Source organism: Myiozetetes cayanensis, unplaced genomic scaffold, assembly GCF_022539395.1.
Source record: "Myiozetetes cayanensis isolate MyiCay16 unplaced genomic scaffold, myiCay2020 scf21, whole genome shotgun sequence".
NCBI classification, from domain to species: domain Eukaryota; kingdom Metazoa; phylum Chordata; class Aves; order Passeriformes; family Tyrannidae; genus Myiozetetes; species Myiozetetes cayanensis.
Window position 1 is genome coordinate 5,394,796 of NW_026087423.1, and position 24,969 is coordinate 5,419,764.

Genomic DNA, 24,969 nt, shown 5'->3' on the forward strand with positions numbered 1-24,969 from the left:
CACTTCTCCTGCTTATGGGTACCAAGGACTGAAAACAATCCTCTTAGACTCTCCGTGCCCGTCGAGATCACTCTAGTCCCCATGGGGAATAGCTCATCTCTGTGTTTAAATGTGTCTGCACCCCTGCTTTGCCTGTGCAGGGATCTGCTGAAGCCCTTCACTCACCCTTTCCCTGTGTGAGATGCTGAGGGAGGGGAAAGAAGGGAACAGCTCCCCATTTTGGAGATGCCAAAGTCTCCTCTATCTGCTCAGCCACCTGGAGGTGGAGGCAGCAATGCACAGATCTGGTTTCTTGGTTCCTGTTTCTACGGAAGAAGCCCTGGACTGTGTCAGCATCCCCTCAGTAGACTGAGTTTAGCTGCAAATTGTTTCAAGAAATGTATTACAAATAAGAAAACTTTGATCTCCAGCTGGCTGGGCTGGTGTGCAGGGAGTGGGTAAGGCTTCCTGACATCCCGGACTCTATTAGTGCTTTATTTGTCTGTGATCAGTTCATGTTTTGTTTTATGGGAACCATACTGAGGATGTAAATACTGGGTACGGTAAGCAGATGTGAGAAGAAAGAGCCTGGTCTTGGCTGTGTTTGGAAGGTGCTGCAGTGACTCACAGGCTCTTAGTGAGATGTCCCCACACTGGAGCACCATGTTCAGGGCATCCCCAAGGCCTTATTTCTAAGAGGGGATAGGGAAGGAGGCGAAAACACTTTACACTGTGGAATTTACCCTTCTGCTGTTATTCTGGCTGTGCCCCAGGAATGCAGAGCAGACCCTACTTTCTTGCCTTGCTCTGAGCCAGACAGCTGCATCCCAGCAAGAAAAGCTTTTCTGCCTTTGTGTCTCTTTTCTTTAGTGTCTTTTCTTTCAATGCTGGTGTCTCTGGGAGCTCAGTGCTTTCCAGGCCATGGCAATGGAGCCTGCTGCTGCCCTGGGGAAGCAGGGAGAGGCATGGGAGCAGCCTGTAAGGCAGCGACAGGCAGTTTGGCTCTTCTTAATAAAGGGAGACTTTTAAATGGGGTGTTCTGGGAAACTCAGTCCTTGCAGAGATGTGACTGTGTGTGAGAACTGCTGGCTCCTGCCAAGGCACTTAACACAAAAGAAAGTGCATGGTGTGTTTGGGATTGCAAATATTTCCCAGCTGAGCAAGTAGATGTTTAGCAGCAGGAAAATGGCCCACAGGGTGTTCTGGGAGCTCGTGTGCTCACTTTCTGCAGAGAGCCCTGTGTGCAGCCTGCAGAAGTCCTTTCTGCTAGTGCTCCTGAGCTGGGAGCTCTCTCAGCCACTGTGTCCTGTCCATGCAGGCCTCGCCCCTGCCTCTGTTTGCAGCTTGCTGGATGTGCAGAGCCTGCTGGCAGATGAGCACAGGGCTCCCACCCCAGCCCCAGAGCACCGACAGTCTGACATCTCTAAGTGCAGGCACTGTCTGCTTGCTTTCCTGTAGCTCCTGCCAGGCTGGAGCCAAATTTGGGCTTCTTGTAATGGCTACAGGAGCCCAGTGAAAACCTTCATGGCTGAGGTCCCAATGGTCACTGATGTTTCCAATACAGCATCCCCATGTGTAGCTCTTTTTGCTCAACATTTCCTCAGGGCCTTCCAGTCCTAGCAAGTGGCAGAGCTGTCGTGGGTTTTCCAAGTCCTTTTGACTTACAAGCGTTATCTCTTCTCCCACTCTCCTAAGGCTTTCCAGCAAGGATGGCCTTGTGAATATCTGGTAAGGCGAAGTGGCGTTGTAATGTGGGTGCCAACAGGAATCACCAGCTGGGGATAACCATTCCCAGCAGTCCAGCAGGTGTCAGGTGGGAAGAGACTGTGCAAGAAGAAGACAACAGTGGGTCTGATTCTGCTCCATTGTGAGAAGCAAAGAAGTCAAATAACTCTTTCAGTCCGTGGGACACTTGTGTGGGAAACTGCTGTAAGGCACTTTGGACTGAGAGGAGGTGGGGGAAGAGGTGTCTGATGAGGAGCAAAGGGGAAAGGGGAGGGAAGTGAGAGAGAAACTGAATTTAAATGGATTAAGCCTGTCTGTCCAAAGTCCTTTGTTTCCTGCCACCTCCCTGGTGTGACTTTCACAGCTGTATTCTATGTGGCTGGGGACCTGGGTTTAGGTTCCCTGCAAAGTCAACATGGAGCTTGACACCTCCTGGGCATTCCCCTGAGCAGCTGGAAGAAGGTCCAGGAGCCAAATCCCCAGGACAGAGAAACCCCTTTGATTTTTCTTCTCTAAAGTCTTTCCTTCTCTCTCTGTAGGAGATGGCCGCATGAATTGATGCTTTCACCATCACTGCTCAGTGGGTGACAAATGGGGACACATCTCCACCAGGCAAGTCTCTATTCTCACCCTCCCACTTTTGGGATTCCCCTTTTCTTCGGCCCTGGCATCTTCTTTTTCTCCCAGGCAGCCAAAGTGGGTGTTTGTACGGGTGGTGGTAGGTAAAAACGAGGCTGGGGGTCATGTGCAGTGAACTGCCCTCATAAACACCACTGATCAGGAGTACTTCCTGAATTACCTGGTTCTCCTCCTCTGCAGGCAACCCAAAGCATGGACCTGGGGAAAGGGGAAGAAGAGGATGTGGAGTGAGAGGAAACTTGGCCTTTGGGCCCAGACTCACAAGTGGAAAGGTAAAGTAATATGTAGAAGTGTCTGTTGGTCAGCAAAATCCCTTGCTTCAAAAATTCTTTAGGTTTTTTTTAATCTTTTAAATGAAAATGCTGGAATTGTGTAGGCTGTTCTGGATCCAAACACTGCACCTTAAAAACACCACAGTCTTCCAGACTTCAGTGTAACTAGGCCAGTACAACAGTCCCACTACGCATTTTTAGAAAGTTTTGCTTGATCTGCTTCTACTTGATTTAAATTTATTTTCTTTTGCCTTTAAAACCCCCCTTCCTTGACCTTGATTCTGGGTTGAACACAGCAGTGCAGAGACTGACGAGGTTGTGATCTGCCTGATGTACTGCCCTTATGAAACCAAGGGGTGCCTGCTGAGCAGAGCCCCTGGCTGGGGGCACAACTACCTGCAGGGCTGCTGGGCAGGCACTGCTGCCTCCTCCAAACTGGGAACAAGGGTGATGGTGGTGATGGTGGCAGGACTGTCCAGCACCTCACCTTGGAGAGGTGCACTGCGATTCTGCAGGCATCCAGTGCAGGAGGGAGTCCCTGGGGGAGCACTAAGGCAGCCTCAGCTCACACTACAGCTCACGCGGTGCCCGAGCAGCTGTGGGGTCTTGTGTTTCTTCCTCCCCCCTCTCCTGCTGCAGCCCCAGTGCAGCTGCAGCCAGCCCTGGGATTCAGCCCTGGGATTTGGCCCCCGAGAAGCAGCTCCCTGCTGGGCCGTGGTCTCGGCAGGGCAGGGGCAGGCTGCAGCTCGGGAGAGCTCCGCCACAGTGTTTGTTGTCTAATCATCTCCTGCCCCCGTGCCAGGAGCTGAGCGCACACAAACAGTGCCGGGCTCCGGTGAGAAGCACTGCCTGCGAGATAAGCCAGGCAAGGAAAACACATCCATCTTCGTGTCTCTTGGCCTGAGATGCAGTTTCATCTGCTGGCATTTTCCTGGCGTAGGCTCAGGGCACACCACAATTCACCTGGGGAGCCAGACGCCGGGGAGCCGGCTCCCATTCCTGGCGAGAGGTGTCAGCCCCGACTGGTGCAGGGTGCGACGGCTGCGAGGAGCTGGCAGGCAGCTGAGGCCCTGTTGGTGCTCAGGGAAGGAATCTGACCCCAGGCTGAGCCCCTGTGACAGCCTGGACCTGGCTACATGTCACCAAAGGTTTGTTCACCTGAGAAACCGGGACAGGCTCCCTGCCCAGACTCCCCGTGCCCGGCCGTGCACCCAACACTCGGCAGAGCCCAGGTGAAGAGCTCCCAGCCAGCAGCCCGGACAAAGCAGAAATGGCTGGGACATCCAGTGCCGAGCAGAGACGCCACTCCAGCCTGCGGCTGCTCAGTGTCTGATAAGGAGGTTGCTAGTGCCGTCTTGCAGCGCTCCCAACCTGCCAGCTCTCCGCAAATGAAACGTCCCGGTGAAACGCCCCCCACCCTTGGCTCCCTCTGATCCCCTCCGAAGCCGATCTGAGAGTGGAATGTCTCCTGGGATGTGATTCCCTCTAGCCTGAGGGGAACTGCGTTAATAAAACCCGGCGTGAGCGGTGGAGGCAATGGGGGAGGAGGCAGGCCGGGCTGGTGAGATGAGGCTTTTATGAACAAGTCGCAGGTCTGCTGTAAATGTCCCATCCTGTCCTCTCTCCCTCCCCCTGTCCCCGGAATCGAGCTGTGGAATTCAGGGTGTGGGTCGAGGCTTTTCTTCACGCACGTTTCTGCCCAGAGCAGCCAAGCCCTTCACCTCCCTCCCTCTCTCCCCCCTCCTCAGCAAACGCTGCTGAGCTCAGCTCTCAGGAACAGGTACCACTCCCCCAGCCCCTCTCGGCACAGCCTCACTGCTGCTGGGACCGTCCTGCCCCTCCACATTGCACGGGCATCTCCTCACGGGGTGCCTGTGACCAAGGTGTCAGTCCCCAGGACGTGCAGGGCAGCATGGCCAGGGCCAGCAGGAAGGAGAGGGTGCTCCTCACATCCAGCAGGATGGGATGGCTGCGCTCATGGCAGGGAGACAGCTGGGCTGGTTGGTACCAGGTGAGCAGAACAAGGCAGACGTGGGGCTCTGACTGAATGAAGCCTCATGAAGGCAGTAAGGATGTGAGCCAGGAGGGGAAAAAGACAGGAGAGTAAGCAAACACAGTCCAGAGGAGATGACCCCAAAGAGACATCATGGAAGTGTGGGTTTTATTGGTGGTGTGAACCCTCTCTTGGCTCCCATTTGGATCTAAGTGCCTCTCACAGTGGTTACTTTGTGCAGCAGTGATTTTGTGAAGCTCTTGTTGCTTTGTGCAGCTCTCTGCCTTTCAGAGTTCATGCTACCCTAGGATGCTGTGGGGAAGGCCGTGTCCCACACTGCACTGCCACTAATAAATGTCACTGGAATGAGTTGCTTGCTGGACAGTCACAGAGCTCAGTTCCCAAAGTGTTTTCCCACTTTCTCCTGGGAATCAATTGCTAAACTCTGAGGCTGCATTATCTCAAACTCACTGTGGAAGCCTGGGGTCCAGGAAAGCACCAAGACAGCACACTGAAGGTTCTGAAGAACAGTCTAAAAGAAGCACCATGAGACCTTGCCCAAAGCTGGGAATGAATCCAACATGGCATGTACAGTGTCCAGCCTTTCCAGAAATCTGGGGGGTTTGCTCACACCACTGATTTTGCACAGGCCAGGCTGTCCCTACAGAGAAGGATGTTTGCAGTGTTCCTATGCAGGAGCCCACAGATGGACTCTGCATTGAGCTCAGGACTCCATGGTGGAGATGGCAGTTGAAACAAGAGCATTTCAGCAGAAATCGTGACAAACCAGACTGCACTACAAGGCTGCCCTGTACATTTGCAGGGATTATTGACCATCCATGTGAAAAGGAGACATCACTGCCTTCTATAGAGGAAGGAAATCTCTGGCTGCTGTACGGGCTCTGTCTTTGCCTGGGAAGGGGGAGAAAGGGGCAGTTACTGTAATATTCTAGTTCAAAGCAGTAGCTGTTCGTGGGTTGGTGCTAACAGCCTCCTAAAGGTCACGGGTGCCTCTGCCCTGCACACAGACCCCATCCTGCTTCCGTAGCCGGGCTCATGTTGTTTTCCTGCAGACGCCCGGGAGCTGTGCCCCCCGGAGCTGTGTGTGGGGAGCACCGAGGCAGCTCTCTGGGGATGTTTGCTGACTGTCTGCAGCAGAGAGGGGGGGAACCGGACCAGCCAGGAAGCAGCTGTGCAGGAGTAGAAGGGAATGGCCTCTGGGCAGATGTTTGGGTGAAGAGGAAATGCTGAGCCCCAAGCCCATCAACCGGGACACCTCAGGTAAAGCATCAACAGGGAAAGCAGGGAGCCTGTAGAGGTGTGAGATCCCTCCAGGGCCTGCTCAGCACTGTTATCTCCTTCAAGGGGTGTGGGCTTGGTGGATCCCAGCCAAGGGCAGGGGCTCATTGCTCAGATCCCCCAGACACACACCAAACAAACCCGTGCTGGCTTTTTAGCTGCACTTCTGTGGCCATGAAGAAAACAAAACAAAATCCCAAACAGAATCTCTGGGCTCAGGTTTGCTGTCCTGTCCTGTATTCATCAGGTTTTATTTATTACTGTCAATTTCAGAATTGACAGTAATTTTTGTCCTTACCATCTGAGGATACCCTGGAGGCGTTCTGGTAATTTCTTGACTAGGTCTGTCTGAGGAATTTGGGGACACAGAAGTCCTTCCTTCAGTTATAACTAATGGCATCAGCCTTCAGCTGGGATCAAAAGTTGCCTCCAAGTGCACAAGACCCACTTCTGGATGTGTGAATACAAAAGAAATGGAACTTCTGAGATGCAGCCACCACAAGCAGGTTTGAAAAAGTTCTTCTTCTACCACCTCTCTTTCCTCATCAGGAGGTGAGGGCATTCACATTCCACAGTTGGTACCTTCCTCCATCCACAGGCCACCTGGGTGGGTTCAAGTGGCACAGGTAAATGCAGGGATGTACCTGCACCTCCTAGCACCCATGGGAATGTCTGAGAGAAGCCTCTTCTGATGAGGAAGAGCTCTCCAGAAACCTGGAGCACAGCAGTGTAGCTCAGGTGTGCTCCAGCAGCCAGGCCCTGGGGTTCAAACAGGAAACACTCATGATATGAACAGGTTCAGGTCCGGAAGAGCCTTCAGACCAAAAGTGGGCCAGCATGAATGAGTTAAAAGCCTTTCCTTTGCTTGGTGAAATTTATTGAAAACTACATTGTTCATCTGTTGAAACTTCACAGCTGTTGAGATTGCCCTCGGGGCAAACCACATCCAAGAAATGGCATGTAGATCCTGGGAGCACGAGACTTGAAAGCTGAAACGGCACTCAGAGTGCTGCCTCCCCTCCCTTGCAGTCACGTCTGGCCATCTGCAGCTCCTCCACCGAGACGCCGTGGTTTTTCCTTCCTCCCGTTTCTCATCTCCCACTCTCACAATGCAGTCACTTTGTTTCAGGCATTGTATCCTGGCTAAAAAAAGACTGAGACGGCAAGAATCTGCGTGGGGAGTGTGCACGAAGCCCGTGGCATCCAGAGTGAGACAGGGCTCTGTGCCACGCTGCCGTGGGGATGCCATCAGATATCACCTACCTGTGACACTGCTGCTTTATTCTCCCTTGGTGAATGCTGGTGAGGCGGGACTGTGGGAAGTGTGTGCCATTTGTCCGTGAAAAATCTGTGAATTCCATTTTGTGGTGGCAACTTGCCTGCTTTTTTTAAATTGTTCTTATTTCTCAGTGGCGACTCTGCTTGCAAGAAACTTTATACGAGAAAAAAAGTAGTGCTTGCGTATTTCCATCTGACCTGAGATTTCCTTGTGAACTTGGGGACTGAAATCAGCCACTTGGCACATGCAGAATTAGGACTAGCCAGAGCTCAAAGATGAAAATAAAAGGAGGACACGAGAAACCCACTCACTGCATACATTCAGTCTTAAATGATTCATGGAGCAATTTTGAGTAGCAAACACACTGGTAAGAACTGGAGGTTTGGTTTCTTTCTTTCTTGGGGATTGTCCACAAACAAAAATATTGGCTAATTCATCAGACACTTTCTTCTGCTTTGAATAGTTTGCCCAGATCCCCGAGCAATCATCCCGTGCAATTTGCTGTTAACCTAAATAACTTAAATTCAGGTACACCCAGAGCACTGCCCAGATCTGCCCCTGCATGCACTAATTAGGATTCTCCAAGCGCAAACCTGCAGCTCGGGAGGCAGGAGGCTCCAGCAGCATCCCCAGATGGATACCCGCTGGTGGTGGCCCATGGCAGGGACCAGGCAGGGACGATCCACAGCGTGTCGTGGCTGTGAGGAGAGGGCTTTCTGCAGAAATGTGACACTTGTGGTGTCACCATCCCCCAAGCAAACGCCCTGTGAAACTGCAGCCTGGTAAAGACAGAGCACCGCTGTCGCCCCACAGAGGGGCAGAGACAGGTAGGAGACACAGGGAGGCTAGTATTGCATTCCTTACCTGTGAAACAACCCCTTGAGATTCAAATGCTTGGGGAATTCCTAGATCTCTTTGTAGCCACATTTCAGTGGTGACAGAGTGAGGATTTAAGTGAGGCAAACTCTGAAGGGGGAGGTTGTGATCTGCTTTTAGAGCAATGGGGAGAAAGTAGTTGGAAAAAAACAGACCTGCTTTTAACAAACCTTGTCCTACCTGCTCCTGCTGCTAACAAGAGGGGAGGTACTGGCCAGCCAGTGCACTAAGTTATTCAGAAATTACTGGGTTTCAGTCAATCTTTCCAGAAGTATTCAGGAATTAGTTACTATCTTTCAGATTTATATGTCCCTAAATCCAGAGTCAACCTTCAAGTGCAGGCAAGCCCTAACAGTTGAACTATGTAAGGAGGGATCTTCTGGAGCAGGGGAAGAGAGAGAGAGGCAGAAACAAAGCTACTTGATTGAATAAAAGATCAAATTCGGGCTGAAAAATAGAGGAATTAGGAAGTTTGGCCGGGGAAGAAATGAATCCCTGAAATATTGCAGGGATATTTAGATGCAAACGGGGCCCTCCTGCACAAGTCCCCCAGTGAGAGGATGGCTGCTCGGCAGGGCTCTCACAGGGAGACCTGCCACAGCACTTCCACCTCCGGTGGTGAGGACTCTCCAGCTGGGAGCAGAGGGCTAGGAGTGGGTGGTGTGTGTGCGGGTGGAGTTGTGTACACTCAGCCTCTCAGACAGCCACAATAAATTATCCCATTAGTAAGCCCAGGGTAGCTGTGCTCCTCAGCACATACCCGGCCTCCCACTGCACAGAAAAACTTTGTGTCTAATTAACCAAATCAAAGGGTCCCCCAGACGCAGCTTAGAGGTTCGCGCTCAGCTTGAAACCCAGGCTCCTTCAGCAAGTTGTTCTGCGCGTGGTGGAACTAATGAATCCTGATTTCTTATGGCTGGAGCTCTGGCATTCCCTGCACCCCCTGCAAGTCTGTCCTCTCCTTCCCCCGGGAACATGCTGAGCTTCTTCCTATGGCCAGGGACAACCAAGAAGGGAAAGGAGCCCGTGGTGTGGCAGCCCCAGCACCACACCTGATGGCTCAGCCACGCTCACATGCTGATGGCAGAAAGCTGAGCTCTCTCCATGGGGGTTTCTTGCAGCAAGGAGCTTTCTGAGGTCACCTTTGTCTTCCCTCCTGCCTTTTCTCTCTCCTGCCTTTAAGATCTGTTTGCCCACAGGTGCTCGTGGCTCATCGGGATGGGGCCGCACAAGGAAGGGAACCCTGCTCCTCCAGGACCTGTGGCTGGGAAAAGGGAAAAGCACAAGTGCTGATGAGGCAGGGGCTTTCCAGTCACATTCCTCTGGTTTTACAGTTGCTTGGCCCCCTCTTTGTTAGTGGGAAAAGACAGGCAAATGGCAGATGTAAAATGCTGCTATTCCAGCTGAAAGCAGAACTGCACAGCTCCTGGGGCAGGCGCTGCGGGAGGAAGGATTTGGGGGTGTTACCCCGCAGACGAGGAGACCAAAGTGGTGTTTGTTTAAGGCACAATCCCTTTCTCTCCTCAGGAGCTGCAGCTCCCCCCACCCGCCCAGCTCCTACGCAGAGGGGGCAGCTTGCTTTACAAACGCTTTTCTCTTCCCCTCGTGCTGGAAATTTGACTCTACAATAACACTTACACAGCAGCTAATTGCCAGTCCTGCAGTGACTTAGCTCTCTAATTCCTGCCAGTCAATGAACCAGCCCAAAGAGCTGGTTTTCATAACGTGCTGAATGTATGAACACAGCCCTGGAGACATAACATAGCTAGGATTTTTTTTTTTTTCCTGGACAACTTCTGGATCCTTCTCAATTTTGGAAATTCCTTTCACTCCACAGGACATAAGGGACATTCAAAGATGGAGCTGGCAAGAAGAGCCATTCTGGGGAGATGCTGAACAGACACGGACCAACAGAGGCCCCAGAGACCAGCGGGGGTGCCAGGGAAGAGATGATTGTCAGGAAATTGGTTTGAAGGTAAAACTGGCGTCGTCCAGCCTGTCTGTTCGTGATTTGAGGGCTCATCATCATCTTTTCATGGATTCCTACTGCCCAACAATGTCCACGCCTTGCAAAGTGTTCCTTGATCTCCAGGTTTGTAACCAGAGGGCTGCTGCAAAAATTGTTGTGCTGGCCAATGGCTTAGACCACATCATTCCTTCCTGAGCTCCTCCCTGGCACCCTCTCTTCTCTGCCCCAATTGTGGAGTGCTCATCTTCCCGCTCCCAGCCCATCATTATCCACCTCTCCTCCACCCATTGTCTCCCATGCAACAGAGGCCCTCTCCATTCCCATTCCCAACAAGCCCCTTCATGCTCCTTCCTGCCCTGCTCCACACCTGGGAGAAACACTCTCTGAGCCTTTGCAAAGCCACCACGTTGCCCTTCTCACAGCTCTCCTTTGTCACAACATCTTCATTAACCATCACAGGGGAGCTGCTGTGCTCAGTTCATCACCTGATGCCAGCAGTGCCTCCTTGCTCCCTCCCTTCCTGCCCTGCCTGCTCCCTGCTCCTGTTCCTGCCCTGCCTGGAGTGCACAGAGTTCTGTCCCTCCGTGGCTCTGCAGCAGTCGTGGCCGTCACCCAGTGGTGGGAGCCCAAAAATGGGCTAAGCCACGTTTGGGCCAGTGACAGTGGAGATGGTGGGTGACTTCACCGGCAGGTGCTGAATTTGGGCACAGCGAGGTACCAGTTCACCCCTGAACCAGTGTTTGTTGTCCCATTGGGAGCAGGGCAGTGTAGTGGGACAGACTGAAATGCAAAGTCAGCTCCAGTTTTGGAGTGAGCAGAACCATGGTCAGTGTTTGCTACAGAGGCAGAAGCCATCACATGAGTATAAATCATTCCTGCTCCTCCCTGAAAGGAGGATGGAGCCAGGCAGGGGGTGGCCTCTTCTCCCAGGTAACAAGCAACAGGACAAGAGGAACTGGCCTCAAGTTGTGCCAGGGGAGGTTTCAGTCGGACATGAGGAAAACATTCTTCACTGAAAGGGTTCTCCAGCCCTGGCACAGGCTGGGGGTGTTCAGAAATCGTGTGGTTGGGGCAGACAGGGATGCAGGTGGCCTTGGCGGTGCTGGGCGATGCTTGGACTCAGTGATCTCAAAGGCCTTTTAACGATTCACTGATGCAGTGATTCAGTGATTCTATAATTCGGTAACTCACTGATGCAGTGATTCAGTGATTCTGTAACTCGGTACCTCCCTGACTCAGTGATTCTATAACTCGGTACCTCACTAATTCAGTGATAATTCGGTACCTCCCAGACTCAGTGATTCCATATCCCCACCGCTCAGCGGCCCCGGTCTCGCCCCCTCCGCTCCCTGAGGGCCGGGCGGGCCTCGCGCGCCCCCTGGCGGCGCAGGGACCCCGCGGGGGTGGGCGGAGCCCGGGGACAGCCCGCCCCGCCCTTTCTGCGCATGCGCCTGCCGGGAACTCCTCCTTCCCTCAGAGGGGCGGGGCCGCGGCTTCGGCCGCCCGAGTGAGCATGCGCACGGCGTCACGTGGCGGCGGCGACCCTTCTTAAGGCTGCGCGGGGCGGGGCCGGGCTGAGAGAGCAGAGCGAGGATGGCGAGGGGCGGACGGAGCGCAGCGCGGCCCGCGCCGGTGCCTGCCAGGTACGGCGGGGACACCGCGGGCACACCGGGGACACCGCGGGGCACACGGGGCCTGTGCCGCCCTCCTGACTCCTTTCTCTCCCCAGCCCGGCCCCAGCGGCCCCGGTCGCGGCGCCCGCGGCGCAGCCGGCGCAGCCCGGGCTGATGGCGCAGATGGCGAGCACGGCGGCCGGCGTGGCCGTGGGCTCCGCCGTGGGACACGTCGTGGGCAGCGCCATCACCGGCGCCTTCAGCGGCGGTTCCTCCTCCGAGCCGGCCAAGGCGGCGCCGGCCGCGCAGGTACGAGCGGGGCTGTGCCCTTGGGCCGCCCTTGGCGGGGCTGTGCCCCGCGGGGCGCCGGGCCGGGGCAGAGGGGAGAGGGGAGCGGGGCTGAGGGGAAGGGGGGACAGGGCCCGCCTGCCGCGGGGAGGAGGCGCCGGTGCCCCCGGGCCGCCCCCTGAGCGGGCCCTGCCCGCAGGCGCCCGTGCAGCCGCAGTCGCCCTTCGGTCCCTGCCACTACGAGATGAAGCAGTTCCTGGAATGTGCCACCAACCAGCGAGACCTGACCTTGTGCGAGGGCTTCAACGAGGCTCTGAAGCAGTGCAAGTATAACAACGGTGAGTGTGCCCCGTCCGTACGGGAGGGAACTGCTGCCAGGAGAGCACCCGAGAGGGCTTGTAGGTTGTAGAAGCGATTTAGAGGCTGTAGTGCTCTTCAGGGCTATAAGTAGGAAGCAGTTCTGCCTCTGCTGTTCCCAGAAGGGAACTGGAAAGGGCAGGAGAAGTGATCTTGACCATACTTCTGAAGGTGGGGAGGCTGTAGGTACCCTCTTACAGGATCCTCTGTTGCTGCCATGGGAAGCCTGCTGTATTTCCCTAGCTGATTCCCTAATTCCTGCTGCATTTGTTATAAGCTCTTGTCAGAAGTTAGCTCTTGATCTGGTCACCTGAGATAACAGAGCTTTTAATTCCAGCTGCTGGAACATGTACCTAATGCTGAATTTGTGCTTTCTTCCTGTAGGTGTTTCTTCTCTCCTGTGAAGAATCTGCCCCCTTGTAGGGAAGAGGATCGTGGTGTAGGGCCCTGCTATCTACAGGGAGCAGAAGGACAGGCAGGGAGTGAGCTGGAGGGAGCAGACTGACCAGACAGGAGCATTCTAGTGGTAATTCACTTCTGAACTAGTAGGGAAGGAAAGGAACAATTGGACCCAAGGGTCTTCAGAATTCAGATAGTGCTATATTTATTACAGAGAAATAAAGGAATTTATTTGGACCTATCACTTGTGCACGTTCTTTATTTAATTCTCAAGCTAAAATTACACTACCAAAATGTTAACAGTATCAGCCACTTAAAGGACAAGGCACAACTGTGTGTTCCCTGCAAACAGGAGGTGCAGCCTAGCAAGGACAGAGCCCACATGACTTGGCAAAAAGAGATCCAGACCTCAGCTGAGGCTGCACTGGCTGCCCTCCAGGCAGAGGAGAGGCTGGAGAGAGGTAATCCAACGTGTCTAGAGTATTTTCAGTAACAAATTATTTTTCTATAGATACCCTCTTCCTGGAGAGCTGTTCTGACTCAGAGCTAAGACAGTGTGACCTGTCTGGCTGTAGGACTTGGGTACAGTTGGCTGATCTTACTTAAAAGCTTTAGCAGGTTATGCAATGTTCTCAAGGTCGTTGGCATCAGGTGAAGTTTGGAGCTGCTTTCCTCTTGCAGTCACCTTGGCAGAACAATCTCGTGAGTGCTGCCCTCAGACTGGCCTCTGGAAGGGCACCCTGTTCTTCACGGTGGTGTAAAAGAGAGGCTTCAGATGGAGCTTTAGTGGCACAGCAGTAAAATCACGACACTTTCAGATGCTTAACTGATGCATTTTCATGGCAGAATGAGTCTATTAACCTTTCGACCTCTGACTGTTGAATACTGGACAAGTTCTCAGTTGGGATCTGTGAGGAAATCCAGGTCTAGGTGGTAAATGCTGGCAGCATGCACTGGAGGCTGGTGTTGAAAGTCCTGCCCCTTCTAAATGTCACAATCTAAATTCTTGGTAGACAATGTTCTGACCTATGTGTGGCCTTACTGGAGTGCCTTGTGCTCTCCTGAGAGACAGCCAAGGGGAAAAGTAAATGCCAGAGACTCAAAGCCAAAGTGCTCTGTGTCCTGACCTGTCCCAGTGTGAGCAGGGGAGAACCTCTCTGAAGTTGTTTAACTCCTTGTAAGAAATAAACGTAACAGTGATGTGTGCTGGTCTGGGTGGAGAAGCTGTTAAGGAGAACCAGCAGGAGCACCTGCAGCTGGTGTGTTCTGTGTTTGACCCATCTTGGCAAAGAGCTGCTTCTGTAGGTGTGGAGATGGGCTGTCTCTGGAACAGCTGTTCCTGGTGACCGCAGTGGACAGTCTCTAGAAGGCACTGCCAGTGTGGTGGTTGTGTGAAAGCAGGTCCATCCAGTGATGGGGGTGCATGTTCTGCTGGTGCAGGGGGCTTGAAAGGAGGTGCAGGATCTTGTCACTGGAGAGTGCAGGCCATTCTATGGGAACATGAGTGACCCCCTGGATGCTGCTTGTGCCTGGCTGTGGCACTGTGTTTGCCTGCTTTGTCAGGATGCAGCTTTGGATGTGTAGTGGGAACCTCTGAGAAGCAGGGTACCCCAGGAAGAGGATTTCCATAGCAGGGGACTCTTGCTGAACTGGGAATAAGCTGGGGAGGTGGATGAGTCCTGGTGGTGGCGGTGCTGTGTGACCAGGAATGGGTCTGTTCCTCATTTAGGGATCTTCTTGAACTCTGAGCCCCTCTTCTTCTTTGAGGCGGTTCTGTTCCTTAACTGGGTGCTGGTGTGGGGCTGAGCCCTCCTCTGCAAGGATCCCTTCCTCCACTGGTCTCTCCTCTGGGTCTTTGCTGAGAGCTGCTGCAGCCGATCTGTGGAGTGACCAACCTGAGTGCACTCACTGCCCACAGCCATAACCAGCCCTTAAGTGGGATCAGAGGGCAGTCCCATGGGTGCAGTCCCAAGGGCTGAGATGGGGAGAGGAGTCACACCTGCACCCCTGGCTCCTCTCTGGGTGTCTGGCTCTTACCTGTTAGGTCAGGGTAGTGTTTCCCCAGGTCCTCTAGCAAGGATTCATAGGATGTGGCTTCAGAGTTTTTGTCTCCTGCCAGCAGAATGGAAGAAATGGATTAGTCTCTCTCCTGGCTGCAAACTGAGGGTTTGCAACTGGGGCAGGTGGTTCAGCCCAGGAAAGTTTCCTTGTTCCTGAGAGCAGCCACCTCAGACAAACAAAGGTTCAGCTCTAGCTCTTCATCTGAGCTGACTTCTGCCTCCTCAGAGCTCCTGTGCTGTGTCCAAGTGAGTGCTGAATAGAGCCACTCCAGAAACCCACCCCCTTCCCCCCACCCAGAGCTGTGCTGTCCCAGCAAGGAACTTACGGATGACTCTGATGAGGATGTAGTGCTCCCTTTCCCGGAGGTATTTACTGGTGTAGTCAGATGCAGGGTTTTCCACTTTGCTCAGGTTCATCAGAGTGCCTGTTTCATCCAGAAGATCAATGCAGTCTGGAGGGAGAGACATGTGGTGAAGGAAGCCCAGTGTGCCCCTGTGTGGCCAGCATGAGCCTGTGGGGTTTAGAGCATTCTCCTTAGCAATTTATGCTTTGAGGAGAATCTGTTGAGGTCTGGAGGTTTGCTACCCCTTTCCCTGTGTTTTGGGATGGTCTGTGACTCCCATGTGACCTGTTTGTTACCCTCTGTTGCTCTCTGTGGGTGAGTGCTGGTCCCTGGGTGCCCCCTGCCCAGGAGCACTCGTACCTTCAGGCCTGCACTGACACTTCCTCTTCAGGTGAGTTGTGAGGATCAGGACACAGCACTGCAGGTTCACCATCACTTGGCAGTTGGCTGCAGACAGAGAATGAGACCTGAGATGGGAGTGTGGTCACGCCAAATCCAGGAGCCCAATGGACATGGCAGGAGGCACAGCAGGTGGCTCAGAAGGGCCCACTGTGTGGCCAGCAAGGGCAGGATCTCCATCTGGCATCACCAGGGCTTTGAGCTGCTCCTTTACAGCCACATCTGCTGGTGGTTAGTGCTGGGAGTGCCCCAGGTTAGGGGAGGGAACGAACACTTTGATTTGGGGAAAACAGTTCTGACTGATGAAGTGTCTCTGTCCTTCAACACAGTTTCATTGAGCATGAGTAGGAAAAAGCAATGAGCTCTGGTCCTTGCCAGTCCCATTCCACAAGCTGGTCCCAGTCACAAGGGGAAAGAGCTGGAGATTGTGGCTGAGTCACCAGGGGATATTTTGGCCATGAACTCTCACCAAGTTTATCACAATTGAGAAATCCCCGGGGCTGACACACGTCAGTGGTCAGAGCTGGGGATCCAATTCAAATAGCAGAGGGAGCAAAGGCTTAGGACTGTGTGTGTCCGATGCCTTCAGCCACGAGTGTCTGGGGTCAGGCAAAGGCTCTCTGCCAACTGGGTGAGGTCAGGAGAGGAGCTGCTCATTCCCTCCTACCAGCCACAGATACCTGCTCTCTGAAGCTGAGGGTCAGGATTTGAGCCAGGGCACCCTTCCCACACAGCCGGGAGCAGAAGAGCTCTGCTGGCAGCTGGCACTTCTGCCCCATGGCTTTTCTGCTTTGTGTAGGTAAGCAGGGCCCCTCCCAGCAGAGATTCCCCAGAGCTGCCAGGCTGGGAACTCATTGTTGCCTCTGCCCTCCCTCCCTGTGATTAACTCAGCACTGGTGGTGTGGTTTTCCTCCACGATTCAGTGTCTAGGCATTATATTTCTTTAAACAGGTGAGGTGCAGGGTGCAGAGCTCTCCTGTGTGTTCCCAAACCCCTGGGTACTGCTGTGCATCAGGGTGCCCTGTCCCTCCTGCCCCTCGTGGGGGTGGTGAGGGAGTCCAAGTGACTGAGTGGCCCCAGAGCCGAGGCAGGGCTGGACTCTCCCCACGTACCTCCGTACCTCACCGTGGCGAACATGGCCTTCCTCTCCCAGAGCTGCTCTCCTTTGGTGGGGGCCCAGGCCTGCGCTGGGGGGCTGCTCGTGCCGGATGCCTTCCTGCAGGCAGTGGTGGGAGCTCCTGGAGAGCCCAGGGAACAGGCTGTGTTTGCCACTGCCGCTGTTGTGGTTTCAATAGCCACATTTCCCAGCAACAGGGAACGGCCCCTGCAGGTTCCCAAGCCTCCCGCAGCTGCGGGGTGGGAGAAGGGGGGTTAGAGCAGAGGCTGAGCTAAACAGCAGCCTGTTGGGAAGGCTGCCTGCTCCATGTGGTCCCAGCTAGTCAAAATGCATTTCAGGCTTTTTGCAGTCTTGTGGTGTTTCCTGCCCCTGTTTGTCCTGCAGCTCATCTGGGCTGTGGTGGTGCCACATCTGCCCACCCTGCTCCCAGCTGAGCCCAGCATTGCTGCGAGGGCAGTGTGGCCTCCTCTGCAAGATGACTGGATGCCCCTGGAAAAATCTTCCTGAGGACCCTGCCTGTGCTGGTCCTACTCTGGAGCTCAAAGCAGTGGGGTATTGCAGCCTAGGAGGAGATGTGGGCAGTTGGAATAAAACTTCCTTTGCATGTGTGAGTTCTTCTGTTCACTGAGTACCTCTCATTCCTCATGCAGGAGGGAATAAAGCTGGCAGAACAGGGTGAGCACGGGGCTGGGCTCGTAGCTGCTCTTGCACTGTGCACAGCCAGTACCTTCCTGCCTCCCTGGGCTGTCAGAGTGATGCATGTGGCTCATGTGTCAGCTGCATCTTCCATTTGGAGCCCAAATGTTGCTGTGCAGTGTTCTGGCAGCAGTGGTTTGGGGGCATTGTAGCATCGTCCCCTCTTCCTGTGGAAAAACATATGGATGAAATCACATCCCTGGGCTGGTCAGCAGATGGGGAGGATTTGAATGGTGGGAACCAGTAACAGCACTGATGTGCTGCATATCCACTGCTCTGTGGACAAATTCCCTTTCCCTGAAATGCCCCTCCTTGCATGAGGAGGTGATTTCCTTCTGCCCTACTGGGTTTTGTTTCACAGCCTCTGCCTAATCCATGGACTTGATCTGCATGGAGCATGGGACAAGGAGTACATGTGACACTCCTCACCTAGACACATGTGCAGGGAAGTTCATGTTCACCTTGCAGAATCAGGGCAGTGCTGGTGGGCAACAGCTGTGCCTGCAGCATGCTCGTACCTCCACGAGCCCAGGGGCCTGGCTGCATGAAACACAAGCTACTGATATCTGCAGGGGAAGACTCCACAAGGCCGGGAGACATCATGGCAAAGCTTCAGCCTTGGATGGGCTTTGGAGTTGGTCTCATGCAGCAGTGGCTGCCTGTAATAAATCTGATAGAGCAGGTCTACCTAGCTGGGCATAGATGGGACACAGCCAGGCTTTACTGCACGTGCAGGGACTGCTGTGTGGCACCACATCCCCTTGGCAGGGGTACAACAGCCCTTGCTGCCCTCCTGCCCCTCTGAGGGCCCCAGAAGGCAGCAGAGCCATTGTGTGCACCAGGGCTCTGCAGGGTGGCTCAGCACAGCAGGACTCAAGCCTCCTGCATCACGGCCTTGGGTGATGGTGGTGCTTCCTCTCCAGGATCTGCCTGTGCCACAGACACAGTGCTGGGTGCTCTGATGAGGCGGTTCATTAGCTCTGTCTCAGAGCTCCATTTCCCCTCACACCCAGAGCACACACAGGCCAGCCACCTCAGGAACCTCTTGCAAGTATCTTTGGCTTGGGGACCCCTCAGGAGCAGGGCTGAGTGCTGCAGAGGGGAGGGAGTGGGCCATCCCTGGGTGGTGATGTGGTGGCACTGGGTGGGGTCTGAGCCTGCCTGTGAAGGGCACCCATCAGTTACAGGACACTGCCGAGTGCTTGCTGATCACTCTGCTGCAAAGGACAGTCATGGGCTGGTGGTGTGTGACATGGTGTGTGACATGGTGTGTGACATGGTGTCTCTGGGCTCTGCAGTGGGTGTCACAGACAGGAGGGGCTTCACGCCTGCTGAGCTGGTGGCCTTTGGCTGTAACAGTCCACTGTCCTTCCGCACAGCACCTGCTGTGCTGCAGCCACCTCTCACTGCAGCGCTCCCTCGGGAGATGCCTTCTGACCCGTGGCTTTGGCAGCCACCCCACTGTGTTTGCCCAGGGCTGCTGCTCCTGAGCTGGCCCTGGCAAAGAGGCAGCACCATCAGCAGCTCCCAGCCTGGACTGTAGGCTGAGAAATCACAGCAGTGGAGCTGCAGGGGGAAGGGAGCAGCAACTTTCCTTGTGCTGCTTCTACAATGAGATGGCTGCCAGGGAACTCTGGTACAGCCTGTCTTTCGTTCTCCATGGTGGCAGCAGGGCCACCTGGCCCCCAGCCTGCTGCCTCCACAGGACACCCTTGGCATGATGTGGATCAGGTTCCTGGCCTCCTGTGCACCTGGTGGCAGAGGGCCTGAGGCAAACAGTGTGACAGCCCAGGGAAACCCCTGTGCTCTCCCTATCAGTGAGGAGAGATGGTCAGTGATGCCTCCCCAGTGCCCAGGACAGAGGGTGGTGGGTTTGGCTGTGGGCACAGCAGGAGGAAATGGCCTGGCCTGGGGTGAAGGAGGGCACTGGGTCGCAGTTGTCAGCTCTCCCCTCCTCCCTGAAGCCCAGCTGCAGCAGAGCGAGCAGCCCTGGGGAGCTGAGTCCCCGAGCCCCCTGTGTCATTTACATACACCCCACCGTGCCATCAGCACAGTGACCTGGGTTCCTGTAGCACCACAGACCCTTTCCAAAACAGCCTCCCTTCCTCTGCTTCCTGCCATGGCCTCGGGCTTCCTGGTCCTGCTCCTGGTGGGGATGGTGGGCACAGGTAAGGGTGGGGTGGCAGAGTTAGCTGCTGTCTGGGGGGGCACTGCAGGGTGATGAGCAGGATGGGCTGTCCAAGGGGATGTCAGTCTGAGCGGGGCATTTTGCTCCAGGGCTCTGTGGGGTGATAAGCAGGATGGTGGTTGAGTAATGGGGTTGCCTCAAAGGGGCTGAGGGTGATGGGGGGCATGGCTCAGCTCATCAGTAACTGCATCCTTGCTGCGTGCAGCTTGCAGGGCTCAGCCCGTGCTGACCCAGCCGTCCTCCCTGTTCGTGCTGCCCGGACAGACGGCCCGGCTGTTCTGCACCCTGAGCCCCCAGTACAACATCACCGAGTTCGGCATCTCCTGGTTCCAGGAGCGCCCGGGGCACGCCCTGAGGTATCTGCTCTATTACAACTCCGAGCGAGAAATGCACAAGCCTGACGAGACTCCCGACCGCTTCTCTGCTACCAAGGACCTTGCCAGCAACACCTGCATCCTCACCATCGCCTCCGCCCGCCAGGAGGACAACGGCACCTACTACTGCGCCCTGACTCCTGCCTTCCAGTGGTTTTAGAAGTGGGGAACAAAAGCTCTCCGTGCCCTTTCTGCGACCCCGATATAAAGCCCTCAACAGGGAGAGCAGCGGCCCTGGGAGGGGTGGAAAAAGACCTCCTCTCACGCTTGAGCAGGCCCAGCAGCGCTGCCTCGTGCTGGGAAGTGCAGCAACCTCCTCTTCGAACCCAAACTTCCCCCACGGAGCACTGGAGAGCCAGACGGTGCCAGACCTGCCAGGGACTCCTGTTGCAGCAGGACGATGGATGGATGGCTCTGCTGCAGCCCGGCTTTCCTGGGCTCTCCCAGCACTCGGCAGCCTTGATCCGGCCTGGGCTTCCGCACAGTTTGGCTCACCTGGTAATAAAGGTTAATCCTTACCCACAGGGCTCGTGTGGTGTGTGGGGTCACCCCCACGGGGTGGCCCCAGGGGACTGAGTCGGGAGGGAGAGCTTCGGCCCTTGGTGGGATCCCTTGGGCCGGACGGAGCCCTCAGCCACCCCCTGGGCTCGATGGAACCCTCAGCCACCCCTTGGGCCGGATGGAGCCCTCAGCCACCCCTTGGGCCGGACGGAGCCCTCACCCACCCCTTGGGCCGGATGGAGCCCTCAGCCACCCCTTGGGCTCCATGGAGCCCTCAGCCACCCCTTGGGCCGGATGGAGCCCTCAGCCACCCCTGGAGCAGCCCCTTATCCCTGAGACCTCCGCCCACACTGCCCACTTCCCTCACGGCCCACCACAGCTCCTGAGGGGAAAGGGACAGGTGTGGGCACCGCGGGTCCTTCACAAGGCCGTTTTCACACAGAGAGATGAAGGATTTTCCCACAAAAAACCACAGAACTCATTCCCAACAGAGGGTGGCCGCACTGCGCATGCTCACCGCGCACAGCGGCGGGCGTTAGGACCCTGCGGCAGGCGCTGATGTCACGTGGGAGCTGCTGGCGCTGCCATTGGCTCAGGGCAGCACAAAACCGGTCGCGTTACTTCCTGGTTACCTCAGTGCGCGTCAGGGCAGCGGGGCAGGATGGTGAGAGGCGGGGTGGGCCCCTGCGCTGCTTCCCTGCCCGTGGGTTCAGCCCGGGGCGGTGGCGTCCTCAGCCTCCCCCAGGCACCACGTTACCTCCCTCCGGCTGCGTGCGGAGCGAGTGCTCCCGGCGCTGCCGGCTGGGCTGTCTGTCCGGGGAGGCTTGGGCGAGCGAGGGGGTGTTTCATCAGAGCTGACTCGGAAAGGAAGGCAGCAGGGTTTTGCGGTATTCTGTTTTTGTGCTGTTCTGTTAAGTAACCCGGGTTAAGGCTCTCTCTTTCCCCCCGGTGCGTTTGGAGTTGGTGTTGGTGCTGGGGGACCTTCACATCCCGCACCGGTGCAGTGCTCTGCCCGGCAAGTTCAAGGAGCTGCTGGTTCCAGGAAGGATTCAGCACATCCTGTGCACGGGAAACCTCTGCACCAAGGAGACCTATGACTACCTCAGGACCCTGGCTGGGGATATCCACGTCGTTAGGGGGGACTCGGAGGTAACATGAGTTCCTCAGCCTGCCTTCCTGCCTTGGTTGTCTCTCTGAGTCCTGGGGACTCCCTCGGCACTGACCAACTCCTGAACTCTAATTCACCTGAATAAGGAGTAGGAATGAGTAAGAGTGAAGAAACAAAATTATTTTCTAGACCTTTCTGGTTGTACCTGCAACAGGAGGGCCTGGGTGTGAGGGGGTAAAACACGCACCTGGTTCATATGAGCTCGGGCACAGGTCTGTGATTGCTGAGGCCACAGTGCCCCATCTGGCCGTGTAGCTGCAGGAATTCCGTGTGTGTAATTATTTACAGTTAGGTACCCAGTTAGTCACCCCCTCTCTGTGCCAATTCCTTACTCTTTGCTCTGAAGTTGCTCTTGCTGGGGTGTGTTACAAGCATCCAGTGGGGTCTGCATGTTGAGAGAGACCTTGTGTGCCTGAATAGCGAAGGGCAGGTTCATTTCTTGGAGAGTGCATTGCATAAATGAGGGGTCCTTGACTGACTTATAGGCTGTACCTTTCTCCTCAGGGCCTGAATTATCCTGAAAAGAAGGTTGTAACTGTTGGGCAGTTCAGAATCGGGCTGATTCATGGCCATCAAGTAATCCCCTGGGGTGATGCAGCCAGCCTGGCACTGCTGCAGAGGCAGCTGGATGTGGACATTCTCATCTCGGGACACACACACAGGTTTGAAGCATTTGAATATGAAAAAAAATTCTACATCAACCCGGGATCAGCTACAGGAGCCTACAGTGCTTTAGAAAGGTGAGTGAGGGCAGCCCTGAGCTGCCCAGCACAGCAGAGCCTGTGGGTGTTACCTGAAATGAGTGTGTGTCTCACCACCGTGCTGCAGAGAGCTGGTGAGGTGCTGTGAGGAGCAGGAGGCTGGATTGCTCCCTGGGGAATCCAGCGGGGCCTGTCAGCTGAAATGCTGAGCCTGACACAGTTTGGGCTGTTCTATGTTAAGTGCAGCTCTGTCTGAGACATTTTATCAGTGCCTGCAGACCCTGCAGAGTTTCCCATGTCCCTGGGCAATAAAGTATATGAGAACACATAAACATAAGGGGTATTAATAGCAAGAGATATAAGCTGATTGAGAAGATTACAAAGGATGTCTTCTTTCCAGGAACATCACCCCTTCATTTGTGCTGATGGATATCCAGGCTTCCACTGCTGTGACTTATGTTTACCAGCTAATTGAGGATGATGTGAAAGTAGAAAGAATCGAGTTCAAGAAGTACTGAATCATGTTCAAAGCTCCTTGAGGACTTCTCGCTGCCTTTCACCCCTTCCCTTCCCCGTTCAGGAGCAGCAGGCCATGGTGTGGTGCTGCACTGAGCTGGGCTGTAAAGCAGCTGTGAGACTTTACTGCTGATGAACTGTTTGTCTTGGTTCCCAACCAGAACTTGAAGCAGAAGACACAGCTGATGAAGAGAAAGAAGCCTGTGAGGAAAATCCTGTGTCTAAGGAGGAGCTGCTTGTGTTCCTGGCCTACAGGAGTCAGAGAGGGTGGTGGTAGCTGGGCATTGAACTTCTGTAGAACAAACATAGAATAATAAATCCTTGTCTTCATATGTCTAAATCCTGTTCATTATGCTTGTAAAAGGTGAGGGGAAGCAGGAACTGGGTGTGAGGGGACAGAGGCAGGTCTGGGAAGGGTGGTGTGGAGAGCTGTGTGGAGCTGGGCAGGCTGGGCACTTGCCCTTGTGCTCCAGAGGCTCAGGAGGCAGGGCACTTTTGTCTCCTGTGGTGGTGCTGGGAAGCAGCAGCGTCAGCAGTGCCAGAGCAGTGTCTGCAGCAGGGTGTGCTGGGGGCAGCGTGTGCTCTGTGGGGCAGTGGGCTGGGGCTGGGCCAGCTGTGGGAGCGGAGCCCTGCGGACAAGCACCTGCGTGGGAAGGGGAGTGGCTGGAGGAGCTGTGCTGCTGCAGAGGTGCTTGGGGAGTGGGTGAGGCCAGGATCATAGGGAGGAGGTGATTGCAGAGGGTGCATCGACAAGGTGGGGTAGAAAAGTGTTCCTGCCATCCCTTAACGTGGGTCTCGGCAAAGGTTGAGGGGCCTTTGCCCAGATACCAGGATTCAGCTGGTTGTAGTCTTGTGGCTCCTGAGAGAAGCTTGGTGTGAAGCAGGATGTGTTTTTCCCAGCTGAGTGGCCCAGGAAGGAAGTGGCCTGGTGGTGGGCAAGAGACAGGGACAGCCGTGGGACAGGAGCAGTCAGGGAACACTGAGGGTCACATTCCCATGGAAGTGGCTGTGCTGGCTAGGTAGGCACTTAAGAGGATGTTGGGGTCCACAGCACAGCCCCGTCAGTGCGAGGATATGGAGCTGGTGGAATTGCCTGGGTCTCTTTCCTTGTGGTGATCACCCACATCTCAGGTGCCGTGGCCAGACTTGCTGTGCCCCAATGGGGCCTTTGGGCCCAGGGATCCCAGCTGTCTGCTCTGGGAAACTTGTGCTCCTGAGGCACTGACTGATCTTTGTCTTCTCTCCCTCCTCACATTCCCTGGTCCATGCAGCATTGCTGAGTCAGCTGTTCTCAGTTTCAGTGCCAAGATCACCTGCTCCATGATTGGCAGCAGTTGGCCTTATGCTGGCTGGTACCAGCAGAAGGTCCCTGGCAGTGCCCCTGTCACTGTGATCTACGATAACACCAACAGACCCTCGGACATCCCTTCGCGATTCTCCGGATCCACATCTGGCAACACGGGCACATTAACCATCACTGGGGTCCAAGCCGAGGACGAGGCTGTCTATTTCTGTGGTGGCAGGGACAGCAGCAGTGGCAGCAGCTATGGTGTCTTTTGACAATGAGTAGCAGGAAGTGAGATAGAACCCAAAATCAGAGGAAAGATTTTGGTCCCTCTCTCTCCTGTCTGGCTGTGGGGCTGAGGCAGGTTCCTGTCACCTCTGCCCAGCCATGGTGAGAAATATCCTCTCCTTGGTATCCCAGAGAACAGGAGTGACTTTCTGGCTGGGGACACCATTGTCCTGGTTCCTACAAAACTCAGGGTCTTGCTTTGTCCCTCACCCATCTGCTCCTTGCTACTGATAACCAACTCCTGTTGCTGCTGCCAGAGCTGTCTCTGTGCTGGGATGCACTGGGTTGTGCTCTGTTCCCCATGTGACCATATCCATGTCTGTTGTCTGGCTATGGCATTCCCTGTAACCTTGTCCAGGCAGTTCTGTGCTCCCAGGACACTGGGTGACCCACCTTTGCTCCTGTCTTTCCTCTCCCTGTCCGATTCCCTGGTCCAGCATCACTGAGTCAGCCATCCTCGCTGTCAGCCAACCTGGGAGACACCGTGAAGATCACCTGCTCTGGGGGTAGCCATGACTACTATGCCTGGCACCAGCAGAAAGTCCCTGGCAGTGCCCCTGTCACCGTGATCTATCTCAATGACAAGAGACCCTCAGACATCCCTTCACAATTCTCTGGATCCTTGTCTGGCTCCACGGGCACAT

At 55.0% G+C, this 24,969-nt stretch overlaps 4 protein-coding genes and 1 long non-coding RNA gene across 6 annotated transcripts; 4 read left to right on the plus strand and 1 right to left on the minus strand.

Moving 5' to 3' along the window:
* The first annotated feature begins 2,533 nt into the window (after positions 1 to 2,533).
* LOC126641678 (uncharacterized) lies at positions 2,534 to 10,304 on the plus strand. Its single transcript, XR_007629288.1, has 3 exons — positions 2,534 to 2,615; positions 6,250 to 6,413; positions 9,900 to 10,304. It is a non-coding gene; the product is annotated as an uncharacterized LOC126641678 (long non-coding RNA).
* Positions 10,305 to 11,596: 1,292 nt separating this feature from the next.
* Positions 11,597 to 12,929, plus strand: CHCHD10 (coiled-coil-helix-coiled-coil-helix domain containing 10). Its single transcript, XM_050318637.1, has 4 exons — positions 11,597 to 11,674; positions 11,761 to 11,953; positions 12,132 to 12,270; positions 12,674 to 12,929. Exons 1-4 carry the CDS (start codon positions 11,625 to 11,627, stop codon positions 12,691 to 12,693), a joined length of 402 nt encoding a protein of 133 aa, XP_050174594.1. The 5' UTR covers positions 11,597 to 11,624; the 3' UTR covers positions 12,694 to 12,929.
* A 1,151-nt stretch (positions 12,930 to 14,080) lies between these two features.
* Positions 14,081 to 16,708, minus strand: CUNH22orf15 (chromosome unknown C22orf15 homolog). Of its 2 annotated transcripts, none has more exons than XM_050318636.1 (5): positions 16,612 to 16,708; positions 15,453 to 15,539; positions 15,075 to 15,200; positions 14,726 to 14,800; positions 14,081 to 14,567 (listed from the first exon to the last, which is right to left on the minus strand). In XM_050318636.1, exons 2-5 carry the CDS (start codon positions 15,523 to 15,525, stop codon positions 14,410 to 14,412), a joined length of 432 nt encoding a protein of 143 aa, XP_050174593.1. In that variant the 5' UTR covers positions 15,526 to 15,539; positions 16,612 to 16,708; the 3' UTR covers positions 14,081 to 14,409. The 2 variants fall into 2 exon arrangements, with proteins under 2 accessions (XP_050174593.1, XP_050174592.1); XM_050318635.1 differs by having other exon boundaries at positions 14,410 to 14,567; positions 16,604 to 16,658.
* A 27-nt stretch (positions 16,709 to 16,735) lies between these two features.
* On the plus strand, positions 16,736 to 20,352 carry VPREB3 (V-set pre-B cell surrogate light chain 3). The gene is made up of 2 exons (XM_050318629.1): positions 16,736 to 19,472; positions 19,698 to 20,352. The coding sequence occupies exons 1-2, from the start codon at positions 19,022 to 19,024 to the stop codon at positions 20,024 to 20,026; spliced, it is 780 nt and encodes a 259-aa protein (XP_050174586.1). The 5' UTR covers positions 16,736 to 19,021; the 3' UTR covers positions 20,027 to 20,352.
* A 662-nt stretch (positions 20,353 to 21,014) lies between these two features.
* LOC126641675 (vacuolar protein sorting-associated protein 29-like) lies at positions 21,015 to 23,070 on the plus strand. The gene is made up of 4 exons (XM_050318633.1): positions 21,015 to 21,031; positions 21,328 to 21,516; positions 22,040 to 22,275; positions 22,637 to 23,070. Exons 1-4 carry the CDS (start codon positions 21,029 to 21,031, stop codon positions 22,752 to 22,754), a joined length of 546 nt encoding a protein of 181 aa, XP_050174590.1. The 5' UTR covers positions 21,015 to 21,028; the 3' UTR covers positions 22,755 to 23,070.
* The last annotated feature ends 1,899 nt before the right edge of the window (positions 23,071 to 24,969 follow it).

Coding starts and splice junctions, on each gene's coding strand:
- CHCHD10 (XM_050318637.1), top strand. CDS start 11,625: ATGGCGAGGGGCGGACGGAGCGCAGCGCGGCCCGCGCCGGTGCCTGCC. Junction 11,954..12,131: donor AGGCGGCGCCGGCCGCGCAG/GTACGAGCGGGG, acceptor CCCTGCCCGCAG/GCGCCCGTGCAGCCGCAGTC. Junction 12,271..12,673: donor GCAGTGCAAGTATAACAACG/GTGAGTGTGCCC, acceptor TTCTTCCTGTAG/GTGTTTCTTCTCTCCTGTGA.
- CUNH22orf15 (XM_050318635.1), bottom strand. CDS start 16,628: ATGTTCGCCACGGTGAGGTACGGAG. Junction 15,540..16,603: donor CGCCACGGTGAGGTACGGAG/GTACGTGGGGAG, acceptor CTCTGTCTGCAG/CCAACTGCCAAGTGATGGTG. Junction 15,201..15,452: donor GTGTCAGTGCAGGCCTGAAG/GTACGAGTGCTC, acceptor CTCTCCCTCCAG/ACTGCATTGATCTTCTGGAT.
- VPREB3 (XM_050318629.1), top strand. CDS start 19,022: ATGATGTGGATCAGGTTCCTGGCCTCCTGTGCACCTGGTGGCAGAGGG. Junction 19,473..19,697: donor GGTGGGGATGGTGGGCACAG/GTAAGGGTGGGG, acceptor TGCTGCGTGCAG/CTTGCAGGGCTCAGCCCGTG.
- LOC126641675 (XM_050318633.1), top strand. Junction 21,517..22,039: donor TCGTTAGGGGGGACTCGGAG/GTAACATGAGTT, acceptor CTTTCTCCTCAG/GGCCTGAATTATCCTGAAAA. Junction 22,276..22,636: donor GCCTACAGTGCTTTAGAAAG/GTGAGTGAGGGC, acceptor TCTTCTTTCCAG/GAACATCACCCCTTCATTTG.